General features: G+C 40.8%; 1 protein-coding gene across 1 annotated transcript in view; it reads left to right on the top strand.

The window, feature by feature from the left end:
- Window positions 1-5,618: 5,618 nt before the first annotated feature.
- LOC133950830 (T-box transcription factor TBX5-like) overlaps window positions 5,619-14,315 on the top strand; it is a gene marked incomplete in the record, with an annotated part of 14,379 nt that continues 5,682 nt past the window's right edge. Inside the window, 6 exon segments of the mRNA XM_062384971.1 lie at window positions 5,619-7,545; window positions 8,519-8,665; window positions 8,989-9,083; window positions 9,424-9,543; window positions 11,099-11,246; window positions 12,646-12,798. Of these exon segments, the coding sequence (XP_062240955.1) occupies window positions 8,525-8,665; window positions 8,989-9,083; window positions 9,424-9,543; window positions 11,099-11,246; window positions 12,646-12,798 (657 nt within the window).

Genomic DNA, 14,315 nt, shown 5'->3' with positions numbered 1-14,315 from the left:
ACACCACACTGAGTAGTGAGTGCAGCCCATAAAAACGTCGTTTGGCGTTTGAAGAACATGTTTGCAGATAAATGTGCAATGAGCTCGAAAAGCAGCTTTTCTCAATCAACAGCTCACTTTAAATGTCACTGAAACTTTACACAATGAAACTTTACAACAATTATGCCTGATGCTCAAAAATAAAAGACACTGAATTATATACTGGAATGTGTCCTTCAAAATAAAAGCTTCACAGAACTAGAGGAGAAATTAGAGAACGATAAAACATGTCAGTTGAAAGGAAAACGTTTTCATGAATGACGTTTTTTCCCAGTTATATAATTTCTTCGGTTACTGATGCATTTCAATAATCTGAGTCAGTTAAAGAACATAGGTCCATTTCTGAGGAATTGTTGGCTGAACAAACTGATGCTAAACTGAGTTGCAGACTTTATACAAAGAATCAGCAGAAGTTAGGGGCTCAGACATGTAAAATATGACACTGTATGGAGTCAGAGAATATATTTTTTTGTAAAATATAATAGACGGTCAAGGCAGAATCAGCAGACTTCATTTTCTCAAGATGAACTGAAGTGAAGTATTTCAGTGGCCGCCATAATAAGAGCTCTTTGAATTGTGTAAAGGATAAGGAAAGGCACTTCAATGATTCCTAACTTATCTCCTTCATCATAGGAAACATCTTACCATCCTTAATGAAAGGAAAGGAGAAAATATCACCCCACAATCTTTTGAGGCAGCAACATTTAAAGCTACACAACCTCATAGTTGCCCCTGGACACACCCAGGTAAATATAAAAAACAGAATAGCTGTTGTTTTTTTCCTCCTGACACAGAGAATATAACTGATTTCTTCTTGTCACACACGTCCAGTCAACAACAAACATTTTGAACTGATTTGCTCAGTTCAAAACATCATCGTAAATAAACACAAATATAAAAGTCATTTTAATCGTCGGATTGTGGATTCCTATGTCCCTCATGTTATTAGTTTTTTTTAACATTGCATTACTGTTTGTATGAATTTAATTTAATTTATCATGCTATTATTTGTATCATTTGAAAACATCTTTTCTCAGGACGTGACATTCTATTTTGGACAGGATGTTTTTACAGAACTGCCCCTGCACAGCCTACAGCAAAGAGCCCTGTATGTTATGTGCATTTCTTCTGTTATGAATTAGGTTGTTTATTAAAACTTCTCTTGACCCCTTACTGAGTGGCTCAATGCACCGCAAATCAAAAAAACACATGCAAATAGAAAAAACAAGAGCAAATTAAGAAAGCGTCTCCATCAATTTGACGTCATTCGCTGCAAAAAGTCACAACACAATGAAAATCCAGAAACGCACTACAAATTGCAATAACGACAATGGAAATGTTCCCAGGGATAAACCTGGCTGTAGTTCAATGCAGTTCCATTACTTCTGAGGAGTAGCAGACATCAATAGCTTCACAAGCACAGAACTACAACTAGAATTGATGAGGGAGTTTTCTGAGTTGGCTTCTGTTGACTTTTTGCCGTGCGTTGCAAGTTGTTTTCTTAATTTGCAGTGCGTTGAGCTCTCTGAGCCACAGTACCTTAGGGCTCATCCTTGACATCTCTCCTTCACCACCTTCCATCTGAGTCAAGGAATAGTGATTAGGACGTTCCGAACGCACCCAGGGTGTTCACTTCACACCTGCCCTGCTCCAGCCTGAACATCTCAGTAAAGAGGAAGTAATCCCAACAGGTTAACACTGAATGCCTCAAATTAACAAAAATAAACGTTCCTGTAGGAAATGGAATGCCGTCACTTGGTTTGAATTTACATCAGGCACATTTAATCATTTTATTAATTGTTATAAATTCAATTTGATTTGTGCTGTCAACAACTCTGAAATGGAAAAAGTCAAGTTTTAAGTTTTTTTGTTTATTTATTTGCATTATTAGTTGTTTTCGTTGAGTTCTGGTCAGAGCCTTTCTATGGAGAACGTCTTCATTTCCTACCCTTGTACTGAAATAGGTTGTAATTCACACTTCATGTTAAATAGCTTAAATAAATATGTTCTTCTAGACAATTGTATTTGTTATAATCTCAGTTGTAGATATCAGAATTTAAATAAAATAGATACTAATGTCTTTGTCTTTTTTTAACAGGGGGGGGGGGCGGTTTCGTCCATAACTCTCATGCATTCTGCTGATACATGCCGATTGGTCCGTTAAAGATTACAATTTTAACTTTTGCTCAGTAACACTTGGAATATAAGGGAACTGAATGATGTTGAACGACCCTTGAAGCATGACCAGGAGGATCTTGATGTTTGACAACCGACTGTAAATCTGACTAATGTTAGAAGCTGCTAACTAGTCATGATGGCATTAAGTACTGTAATCCAAACTCAACACATAAACAGGCAGAATGACGAATGCAGTAAAAGACCAACAGTGAGGTGTCCCACCAGGATTGAATAGGCAGAAATCTAATCTAAATGAACAACATCTTTTGTCTCTCACCCTTACATTGAAGAAGTTAAGGAAATTGCCAGAAAAAAACTTCTACCCCATGAATCCAAATCATGCTGGACCTGTTCTAGATTGTCTCTTGACTGCCCCCCTCTCAACCTGGGAGTTACGAGAGTGGAAGTTCTCCCAGTTTAAAAAATGTTCTGGTTTCTAGGAGTAGGTTATTATCTCCAGGAGGTTCTATTGTTCTGTCTGTCTGAGGGGAGGATTACTCAAGATACTAAACCTGTGTCCATGAAATTATATGTAGTGGCACGACCAAAGACGAATCCATTCAATTTTGCAGCAGATCTGGATAAACGGGCGATATTTATTTTGTACTCTCTTAAACATGGCTAGACAGTGGAGGAATTTGATCTCTGAGTGCTCTTCTGGTTGTAATGATATTTCAAAATATCAATCTCATAGGCATCTTTTGGATAAATCTGTTCTTTCGTGTCAGACATGATTGAAAATCTGTTGTTTATACAGTGCGAAAGACAAAGAGCTTAAGATTTGGTCTCAATGGCGGGTGAACATAGATTCAGTCGACCACTATTGCTTGGCGACATTAATATGAAAGACTTAACTAGTTTAGATTTAGTAGTTTAGTTCTAGATAGTTTGCATTCTCACTGGGAGTGTTTGACTGGTTATGGCTTGAATGTTTGTGTTCTGCTCATCTGAGTCAAGGTTGAGTCACTGGAGCTCACGGCCGGGGGCTCAGTGCTCGGCTGACTCTTGACAGGCTAGCAGCTTTCTGCTGGTAATGAGTGATGGGAAGAATATTACTATGAATCAACTCAGAAATTAAAGTCACATGACTTTAGTTCTCAATCCACGATGTCTAGATTAAAAATGGAGCAAGTAATGACTGTAAAGATCAGTTGATTTCCGTGTGTGTGGATGTGTTTGTAGTTTTTCGGTGGAATCCTTTGAGTGAAAATGATGTGTGATATCATTTGCCACTAAACCACTAAGTATCTGATCTGGAGGCGACTTTACAGTAAGTCACATGACACACAGTGACTTTACAGAGGAGCCTAACATTTAACCAAGCCTGTGCAGAAAGCCATGTTTCTCTAACATGTGTAATATGAAGTCATATTAATGTGGAACAGGTTTCCCTTCATCTGGACTCTGAGGCCCCGTCTGGACCATTGCCAAACCCCCCACCCTCCACTGTTCCCACATCAGACCGCCTTACACACTGGAGGCGGGGGGTTGGTTGGAATGTATTTTGCCCTGTGTGATGTGATTGTTTGCAGAGGAATAGGTTGACCTTCACCTCTAATGCCACACACACTTGCTCAGGCCGAGCTGGAGGTGTGCGAGACAGACCTGCTGAGTGCAGGAGGTCTGGGACCCCTTCACCACTTCCTCCAGACGGAGAACAGAGGATCCAGTCAGCTGAAGCCAGGATGGGACAATAATGAGCTGTCCAGCCGCCACCACCACCACCTCATTTCAGGTATTATTGCCTCTCTCTCTCTTCTGCTGCATTAAACCAAGCAACTAAAGCATAAAACCATATGAAGATTTATATCAGAGAAAGAAAAAACACAGATTTAGAATTGGATTTATATGTCACGTTTTTAATGGTAGAGCTACAAACATGTCATAGTAAATGCATGCAGGTAAACACTAACCCAGGAGAATATGATGTGTGGTGCTCACAGCATCCTCATGTTGGATATTAGTTTTCTCACTCTTAAGTCATTTAGGACAAGGTCCTGCAATCCGGTTTAACAGAATAAAACACTGACTTCAAGTTTGTCGGGTATTACTTTTTTTTTAATGGGTTATTGAAGAATTATTACAATTTCAATTATTGCTTCTATTTATTAACTGAATTATTTAGTAACACTTTTACTTTTAAGTGAAGTCCAGGGGTTTATTATATCTAATGGCTGTTTAAATATTCTGCCTTGTTATTGAGCTGCAGTGATTGGAACTTTTGTCGAAAGATATTTTACTGTGGACTAACTAAAATTAATTTACTTTTAAAATTCAACTGTGTCCCCAACGCATTTGTTAAGACTATAATAAGACGAATACATAAATATAAGTTTTATAATTACACCCTTTAATGAAGGAAGTTTTACTTAACTTTTCATAAATCTTGTATTTGATGAAACTATATTTTTCCAGAAATACAGAGTCCTAAAATTTCCGGAATAAAATAGCGGGTGCTTGCGATCCATAGGCTCAATAAGCGTTATTGTGAGTTTAGGATGAGCAGCAAGTCCCGTCTCGCGTAGCTTATATTTTTCTCACGTTTTTTTTGTTTGTTAATCATACATTTTTATTTCATTAATTTAATGATCCAGTTGCTGTATGGTTGCAACTGATAAGGACATATTTAGCTTTATCTCTGACCCGGAAGTAATTATTTTCTGATCAACATTGTGGCCTTTCGACTCGAGTTTTTTAAATGTAAAAAAGTTAACTTCATTCTGTCTAACTTTACAGCTACTTCTCATGTCTTTTACACATTTTTATGCAAAGTGTTTTTTGCATAACAAGTTTTAGTTCTATATTTCAATTTGCCACCTCAGAGTTTTTTTAATGTAGTACAAATTCTCAACAAGCTCCAATAAACCTCGACTGCTCGAACACTTATAAGAGGATGAACGAATGTGATAAACATTTTAGGGTCATTCTTCAAACTGCAGCAAACGTATAATTCTGTAATATTTTAAAAAGATCATTGATAAAATGAACCACGGGATGTTTTCTTAACATATATTAGAATACAAATTATTAGGTTACTTTTCAAAAAGTCGTTTAATCAAAGTTAAGATCTGATTGTTTTTTAAATACAAGTGGCAACTTTAATACTTATGTATGGACGACTAAATTATTAACTTAAAATGTATTAAATTATTTATCCCTATTCTGATATAATCTGAATAGCGATGAATAATTTAATTTGAATCGCACTTCAATAACAATCTCAGAAAGACATGAGCTTAAATCTGGCACAGACAGCGCCTGTGTTCGTGCGTGTCTGAGTACAAAATTGATAGGCTTATTGGCAGGGTATCAAGCAGATCGGAAACTTGATGGGTCCGCATTTAAACACACACACACACACACGCATACACACACACACACACACACACTCTCACACACACACACTCACGCCCACGCACACAAAACTCCCGCGCGCAATCACGCACACAGATCCCATCTCACCCAGTGGCAGCGGCGCGCTCTCACTGCATCACCCGCGTGTCGCTGCGCTGGGCAGGAGAGGCTGTGCACCGGGGTGCTGGGGACGAGAAGGTCTCTCATCCTCCATCTAAACACGGTAAGAGCTGCTATTGATGCTTTTCACGCAAAGTGTAGACGCATGCATGTGCGCAAAAAATTAGAAATTCTCCCGCGTAAAGAGCGATTTTACGCACAAGATTCTCCTACATATTCCAATTTGATTAAGTATTTATTTAAAATATGTAATGTGATGTTTGGTTTAACGTTCAAATTAATGTTATTATAGAAACTGCGGTAATTTGTCCTGCAGGTTATTTTGGATCATGTGCTTCTTGGCATGCCTGTCGACTGAGCTGCAGAAACATATTCCACATTCCGTGTTAATTAATAATGGGAGGACGGTTCGTAGGTCAATGCTTACATCTGTACAAATCACTGTAAATTAGACCGTGCCAGGCTGGGTGAAGGAACGTGGAAAGAGGAGAGAGAGAGGGGGGGAGGGGGGCTGTAGGAATCGGTAGAAATATGGATAACGGAGGGATCCGGCATGTTGACCCGCTGGTGACCCCGTCAACTTTCAACTCTGGATGCCTCCGGGATCTCCAGTAATCCAGTCAAAGTGATGCGCCCTCGCATCAACCCGCTGCTGCTGCCGCTGCTGTTCTAGGCCTCCTCTGCCTGCATCTGTAATCTACTGTGAGATAATATGCGTGTCCGTCATGTGAGATTAGGGCTGTGGGGTTTTGTTGTTTTAGGAAATTCACAACCCAAGTCCACTCACTCGGATGTATTTATGTAGTACTACTCTATATATGGCACTGGCATACATAAAAAGACTGATTATGATGATGATGATAATGCAGTGCCCTCTCCACCAGTCAAAATAAACCCTGTCATGTATTTGTCAACCATATATTGCGTAAAACAACAAAACCACCATTTCCTTTTTGATTCTGGTTAAGTCTCTGTCGGTTTCCTCTCAAATTATGTTTATTATTGTAAGAGTAAAATATTGTCACCTCTTGTAAAATATCTGTGATCAGCCACAGTTTGGATTATCATTTATTTTCAAGATATCCACAGTTGTGTATCCACAGTTGTGTATTTACAGATATCAGGAAGTTGAGTGGCACCAAATCAGTCCGAGGTCATGTTGTGGTCTGACTTGATATCACTAGTGTGTATGATTGATGCTGCAGTGGCAAACAGTTAATGTGAGAATTGCTTTTGAAAAATAAATAACCATCGACCCGAGGGCGTGTGCGTATTGCTCAGTGCGTGGGATTTATTTGTGTATGGTTGTGTGTGTTTGTGTGCGTGCGTGCTTGTACATGCGTTTGCTTGTGTGATTGGCCAGTGACGCAGCCATGATTTGGGCTGCAGATACCAACGCGCCGTGCAGACCTATGGGAGCGCGGAGCAGGCAGAAGGGGGAGGGCAGAGTGCGCGAGGCGGACTTGACTCCATTTGTAGTGGAGGATGTGATGAGGGGGGGTTCAGATCAGGGCTGCCTCCGCCACCGAGAGGGCAACGGGCAGGAGAGGAGAAAGAGACGAGGGGGAACTAGAGCCGCGGTGACCGGATCTCGGTCTTAGCCCGAGGGGACGGGAGGCACTGGCGGGGACGAGCCGCGCGTCAGGCTGGGCAGCAGCGGGGAGACGCACGGAGGAACCATTTCGGAGCTGCTCGGGGAACATGGTGGATTTTTGAGAAGCTACACACGGCGACATTTGGAGAGTTGGATTTAAAAAAAAAAAAAGAGAGAAGTAATTGAAGGGAATCCCGAACGAGGCTGCAGGAGCAGGATGAGCGTGTTGCCTGCAGGCAGAGCAGAGCAGCGTGTCTGAGGTAAAGGGCCTCAGAGAGATGCCATCCAAAACACACGCACCCACGCGACTGACTAAATCTGGGCTCCTAATGTCAGTGATGTGCACTATTAAGAGCTGCTTCCATTTAAAACAGCAGGTCGACTTAACTCGCAGTACAGGTCATTAACCATTATGGAGGTTTCACATATTTGAAATGGAAAGGATCAATAGTGTAATTTATATAAACTGTAGATGCAATGCAATCCAATCTGGACATCTCGATATCACAGATTTGAATATACATGATCAATAACAAGCTGCATAACGAGCTGCATCCTTCAGCCTTCTTCGAAAACAATGTTAAAGTGCAAGTTCGTGCACATTTAATCTCCTTTTAAGTGGGAGCCTGTAATCAGGATATTGGATTAGTCCGTTTCCGCCATTGTATTGTAATATTAGTAATTATCCCGGGGCCACTTTGAAAAGAGAAGATTGCAGGTCGCCCTAAATTGTGTTTCCTTTTTTCACCATAAAATAAATGAGTAAAGGTCAGCCGCCTATGTGTGTGTGTGTGTGTGTGTGTGTGTCCCGTAACAATAACCGTTTCTACCTAAATATCAGATTATTATACTTTATTATTGTTTATTAGACGTTATAAGTTAAAGAAAATCAGTGGTCGGTCTATGTTGATTAAAATAATGATATTTAATATTGTATCATAGATTTGTTTAGACTTTGACCAAACTATAATTTAAATTATTTGTTTTACTGGCCGTGAAATATGAAACGAATTATGTTGAGTGACATTAACACACAGTCAAACAAACAGATCGTTGTCATAGAACAATTTCATATCAATTTTTTATGTGTGGAACAAGAGAAACCAAATTCAAACCTCCAAAGACAAATGTACATAATCATGAACCCTCTGCCTGTGTGTGTGTGTGTGTGCGTGTGTGTGTGTGTGTGTGTGTGTGTGTGTGTGTGTGTGTGTGTGTGTGTGTGTGTTTCAGTGGGACATGGCAAACGGCGGGGACCAGTTCGGCCTTGCAGATCGTCCGGACTCAGACTGCATGGATTCCCCGAAACAGACAAAACAGGAAAATCCCAGCTTCACCTCAAACGCACCAGCGTCCCCGCAGCCAGTGTCCAGTCCGCAGGTACACACCGCTGAGCCGAATGAGAATATACGTTTGATTTATTATTCTCTTCATCTAGCTTCATGTACGAGTCGATATGTGTGTTGTGTAAATAAAGTAAATCCACATTTTTTTATTGATGTGCAGAACAGAGGAAAAAATATTACCGAGGTTTCAAGTACCTTTATTTCAAGTGCACGAATTATCAAAAAAATTCCTATATTTACATTTATAATTTTTAATACATTTTTGTACAATTGAATTGAATATGCAGTGTGTCCTGCTGTACTCTGAGGTTTCCTCTCCATATAACAGAGAGCACTGTTTATATTTCCTCGCTGCAGGGGATGGAGGGAATCAAAGTTTTCCTTCATGACAGGGAACTTTGGACCAAGTTCGATGAAGTAGGAACTGAAATGATCATCACCAAGGCTGGAAGGTAGAAGAAGAAGAAACTATTATTTATTTCCTAGCCTGCCAAAAGAGTATTTACTTAATGTATGATATGTCTTTATTTTTTAATGAGGCCACACATTAAATTAAAACATTGTTGGGTGGAATTAATAAACAAGTCGTTTTTTTGTGAAGTACATTGTCCAAACTTCATTCCTGGGACAAAATGTACAAAATGCATGTTGGAATGTCCTCAGGGGACGTTTTCTGTCTGAGGCCTGTGTGTGTATTAATTTGATAAACTAACCTCATGTCTAATCTGCTCGTGCTGTGAGGTCAGTGCTGATGTATAATTTTGAATTCCTGGATGTGTGTGCTCTCTGTAGGAGGATGTTCCCCAGCTACAAGGTGAAGGTCACAGGCCTCAACCCCAAAACCAAGTACATCCTCCTCATGGACATTGTCCCCGCGGATGACCACCGCTACAAGTTTGCAGACAACAAATGGTTGGTGCACGGCAAATATTCAAATATGTATACAAGTTATTGACTAAACATTAAAAGTAACGTTTGAGGGTCTATAAAAAAAAAAGTAGACTATAATGTAATGATGGAGATGCTGTGGAGCAGTTGGCCTGTAACGGTCAGCCTCCTTACTGACCTTTTATTATATATCTCATCACCACAAGATAAATTAAAATGATTGATCTGCTCATGTGAAAAAAAAATAATAAAAGCATATATCTATTTTTTGATCACCACAGGTTCTCATATAAGGCTTTTGATATCTGGGCCTGGTCAGAAATATCAGTTCATCAGTGGTAAATCGTGTCCACTCCATCTCCTCACACACACACGCACACACACACACACACACACGTACACAAAGTGGTCTCTCCATGCACTGGCTTGGCCTAGTTCCTCGTGTTTCCCCCTGTGTCTGTCTGTCGGTTGAATCAGAGTGTGAAGGGTTCACCGGGCGGACATACGACACAGACCGGATTAAAGTCTCGCGTTCCTCTCTCTATGCGTGTATGTGTGTGTGTGTGTGTGTGTGTGTGTGTGTGTGCTGCGCTGAGGGGTAAATCCGATCAGACTACAGGGAGAGCCGTCAATGCTCTTGTTCCTCAAAGCACCAGACACTGGTTATTACAATGTAACATTGCCGGAAACTGGAGGTTTTTTTTGGGGGGGGGGGGGGTAAACTCGCCGTGACACAACAAGTCCCGGCTCAGTGCGTAATGGAGGCGCTCGGTGTTTACGGAGATAAGTCGGTGCGAATCTGGAGGCACTTTCCACGGATAAAGTTTTTAGTGTGTTTATGTGGGTGAGGGTCGATCAATCTCCTTAAATGTAAGAGACTGTTCATTTGCTGCAAGATGTCACACAGGGACATTTATTTTTGTCCTATGTCTTTCTTTCTTTCTTTTAAATCCCAGGTCACGTTATTTGACCTTTCAGTCTTTTATAGTTAAAATACTAGCCAGACTAAATGTAGCTGTAAAGAATAATATGTAATTTCATAATTCAAATAAAATTAAAACAGGCTATATAATAACTATTTCCGCAAGGCCTTTATTTTTTCATTCAGAGAAATATTCTTTAGTCCTGACTTAACGTCTCCTCTTCAGATTCTGTTTAGAAGAGAAAGTATATAATTAACGTTAAGATGAATTGGTTCTAATCGGTCCTCCTTGTTTTGGAGATTTATACCAGCAGCTTGAGGTTCACGGTTTCTGGCGCCGGACACAACATCTCTCCGGAAGAGAAATAGCAGAGGCCACAGCGACTTTGGAATAGATCGAGTTCATTTGAGTCCACTGAGCCAATGTCCAGATGTGATTATCTGCGTAAACTTCAGCATAACACGTTGCATTTAGTGTCTGTCTAATTAAAGCAGCAGATAGAGGCTCTGCAGCCGGCGGCACAGGCCTCCTGTCTGCACCACATGGCGCCGGGCAGGGCAGAGCGCAGCCGCTCAGACAAACCACTGCGTCCCACTGAGGGCCAGTCTCTGACTATTCGTGTGATCTAACGCTCTATTTGTCTCGGCTGTGTGTAGGTCGGTAACGGGGAAGGCAGAGCCCGCGATGCCGGGGAGGCTCTACGTCCACTCGGACTCTCCCGCCACCGGGGCGCACTGGAGCCGCCAGCTCGTCTCCTTCCAGAAGCTCAAACTCACCAACAACCACCTGGACCCGTTTGGACACGTGAGTCTCTCATATAGTATTTTTTTTTTGTATTTTGCTTGTGGTGGATCTTTGTGTCGGCACAGCTCAAACAGCAGAGTGTTTTTTCTTATCTGCCTTTTTTATTTGAAAGTTAATATAGTTGCAGGCCCTTCATTTTAAACCTTCAAATAAAAAGCTAGTTTAAAAATACCACATGAGGACACAAGTCACAGACTCCCGAACACCGGCCACACCAAACACCCACAGTGTGCTTTTTACATAAATAACTCTGAGTGGTGTTTTTAATCTTGAGAAGAATGATTACACAAATTAAAAGATACAGCCTCAACCAGGGGAGCTGGTTCAGAGGTGCGCTGCAGCTGGCGGCACACACAACACAGCACAAATCAGAAGGAGGGACACACTTCAGACTGATTCAGGGCCAGTCTCGCCCCTGCAGCACCAGCACACCACCACACAGTCACAGTGTGAGGAGGCCGCGTGCTGCAGCCTGCACATCGTGATCCAAAGCGCGCCAGCAGCCGAACTCTGCAGAGTGCACGCGTGTTTCTCAGGATGCGCGCTCAGAAACCGACAGAAACGCGCTCTTCTCGGGCCTGGGAAATCAGAGGCTGTGGTTTCAGAGACTTTAAAGTCCATTAGCTGATGCATGTCAGCGGCGGACACGTCACCGCGATTAAACTGAGCTCCCAAAACAAGAGCGCTCCAATTAAAACGCACTTGTGGAGTTGGTTAGTTTTCAGTGTCGTGGGAAGTATAGTTTAGAGTTGTTATATTTGTTGCACCACTGATATGTTAAAGCTTTAGATTTAACAAGGATAAAACCTGTTGAATAAAGTCACTGCTGCAGTGTACCTGTGTTCTTTGGTTTGGGTTGAAAGAAAAACCCTCACAGCTGCCATATTTGAGAAAATGATTAAAATAATCAATATATATATATATAATCATCTTATTTTAATTTGAAAGCATGGGTTAATGTAATAATATTTTGTAGCATTCACATGAAAATAAAACCATCATTCGTATTTTTTTGTAACCAGAACAAGAATAAAAAAATCTCTCATTATTCCGATGTTCATACAGGGCTAATGCCCACATTGTATTTGAATCTCTGCAGTCCTGGAGAAAGGTGACATAAAAATAAAAAAATAAACAATCAATTATTAATTCCTGTCTCATCTGGACTCGAACATTTTGATCCTGCTGGTCTGTAAAGCATGATTCTCTGTCTTAAAGTGTCATGTCAGCGTATAGGAATCTGGCTATCTTGACTCTAGGTGGGCTTATACCTTCCACATGTTCTCGATAGGCCGGATCCCATGCAGCATCTGCTGGTGTGTGTTTCCTGTAAACTCACACACCAGCAGATGCTGACAGTTCTGTCAGCCTCACCTTCTCAATCTCTCCCCCCGTGCAGATAATACTCAACTCCATGCACAAGTACCAGCCACGTCTCCATATCGTCAAGGCGGACGAGAACAATGGCTTCGGCTCAAAGAACACAGCTTTCTGCACCCACGTCTTCTCTGAGACCGCCTTCATCGCTGTGACGTCCTACCAGAACCACAAGGTGGGCTTTGTGCAGGCACAGGTTCCAGAGAACAGGAACTATCACATGTTTTAGAAGGGTGCAGATACAACTTTTTTTTCATGGATAAAAACAATAGTGAAATATTGGAGGCTTTAAGGAACCTCGGTAAGGTCAACTTGTTTCACCCACTACAAATATAATAACAAAATTCTTATGATGTTTAGACATTGGTGTTGGAGTATGAAGTGTATTGATATAATTATGGGAACGGATCTCAAATCAGATCTGATTTACCATCAAATTTAAATTAGCGCATTAAGTTTTACCTTTGGTCACTGGTAACTGGTAACTGGTCTCAAAAACATGTACACACAACACACACACTATTTTTATACGTGTTTACAAATACTTGTATGGACACATAAACAATGAAGACATTTTTTTTTACTTTTTGGATACAAAATACAGACAGTAACACAAACATAGAAAGTGCGTGGGTGTGTTTGTCTGTGTGGGGGGGAGTGTGTGAGTGTGTGTATGTGTGTGTGTGTGCGTGTGTGTGTGTGTGTGTATGGGGGGGTGAGTGTGTGTGTGTGCCTGTGTGACAGCCTGTAATGACCTGTTTCTTCCCCTTGATCTTGGCTGATCCAGTTTTCTCTGTGTGTTAGAAAGACAAATTGCTGAAGACTCTGTTTAAGTTTTCACCTAATTCTATCACATATCACCACAATCAAAAACTAACCTAAATAAACAGATTTGAACTAGATATATTTTTTTCCTAATTTTCTACATTGTATAGCTTGTAGGCAAATCAGCTCACTGTCAAATGTTAATATGTTATTTAAACAAATGTTTTACTGCATATTAATTTAATCTAAATATATTCTTTCACAGAAAGTAATATTATAAAAAGAGACTAACTAATGGATATACCTTTAATTATTATTAGCAATAATATATTTTTTAGGGTCACAATTTAAGTTGTTTTGAATTTTGCAAATTTGTGTAACAAAAATAAAAATAAGTCAAGCTCTTTTTTCCTAATTACAAATTTCAATACTAATAGTCATCTTCTCGCCCCTGGAAGAGTTGTTGAGCCACTAGTGTAGGCTGAGGTCAGTATCACTAATAACTGCACTTCAAAGTTTGTTTGGACCTGAGCTCGTGTCAGATTTCCAGTCCACTTGCCGCCGGTGTGATGGACACGGTCTTTAGCCGCATGAACTCTCTCACAACTCGAAGGTTTCCCTCCATGACATCAGTGAGAAAAGTTTGAGGACTTAACATCAAAGCTCTCGGCTCTGGACCTCTAAAAGCTTTGGCTCGAAACCCTCCAACCTGGCGACTGTTTGGGTAAACAGTTTATTCTGTGTCAGCTGGCGAGAACACTGTCCGCTTCGCTAGAAACGTCAGCGCTGAGGAATGTCGGCCGTGCAGAACTTCACTGGGGCCGCTTTCCACATCTGCAGGGCCTCTGACTTATAGCAAACTATTGACTTTAGGTCAATGAAGAGGACAGTTAAAAATTGAACATGCTGGTGTGTGTGTGTGTGTGT

Source organism: Platichthys flesus, chromosome 3, assembly GCF_949316205.1.
Source record: "Platichthys flesus chromosome 3, fPlaFle2.1, whole genome shotgun sequence".
In the NCBI taxonomy this organism is placed as follows: Eukaryota; Metazoa; Chordata; class Actinopteri; order Pleuronectiformes; family Pleuronectidae; genus Platichthys; species Platichthys flesus.
This window is presented reverse-complemented; position numbering and strand designations above follow the sequence as displayed.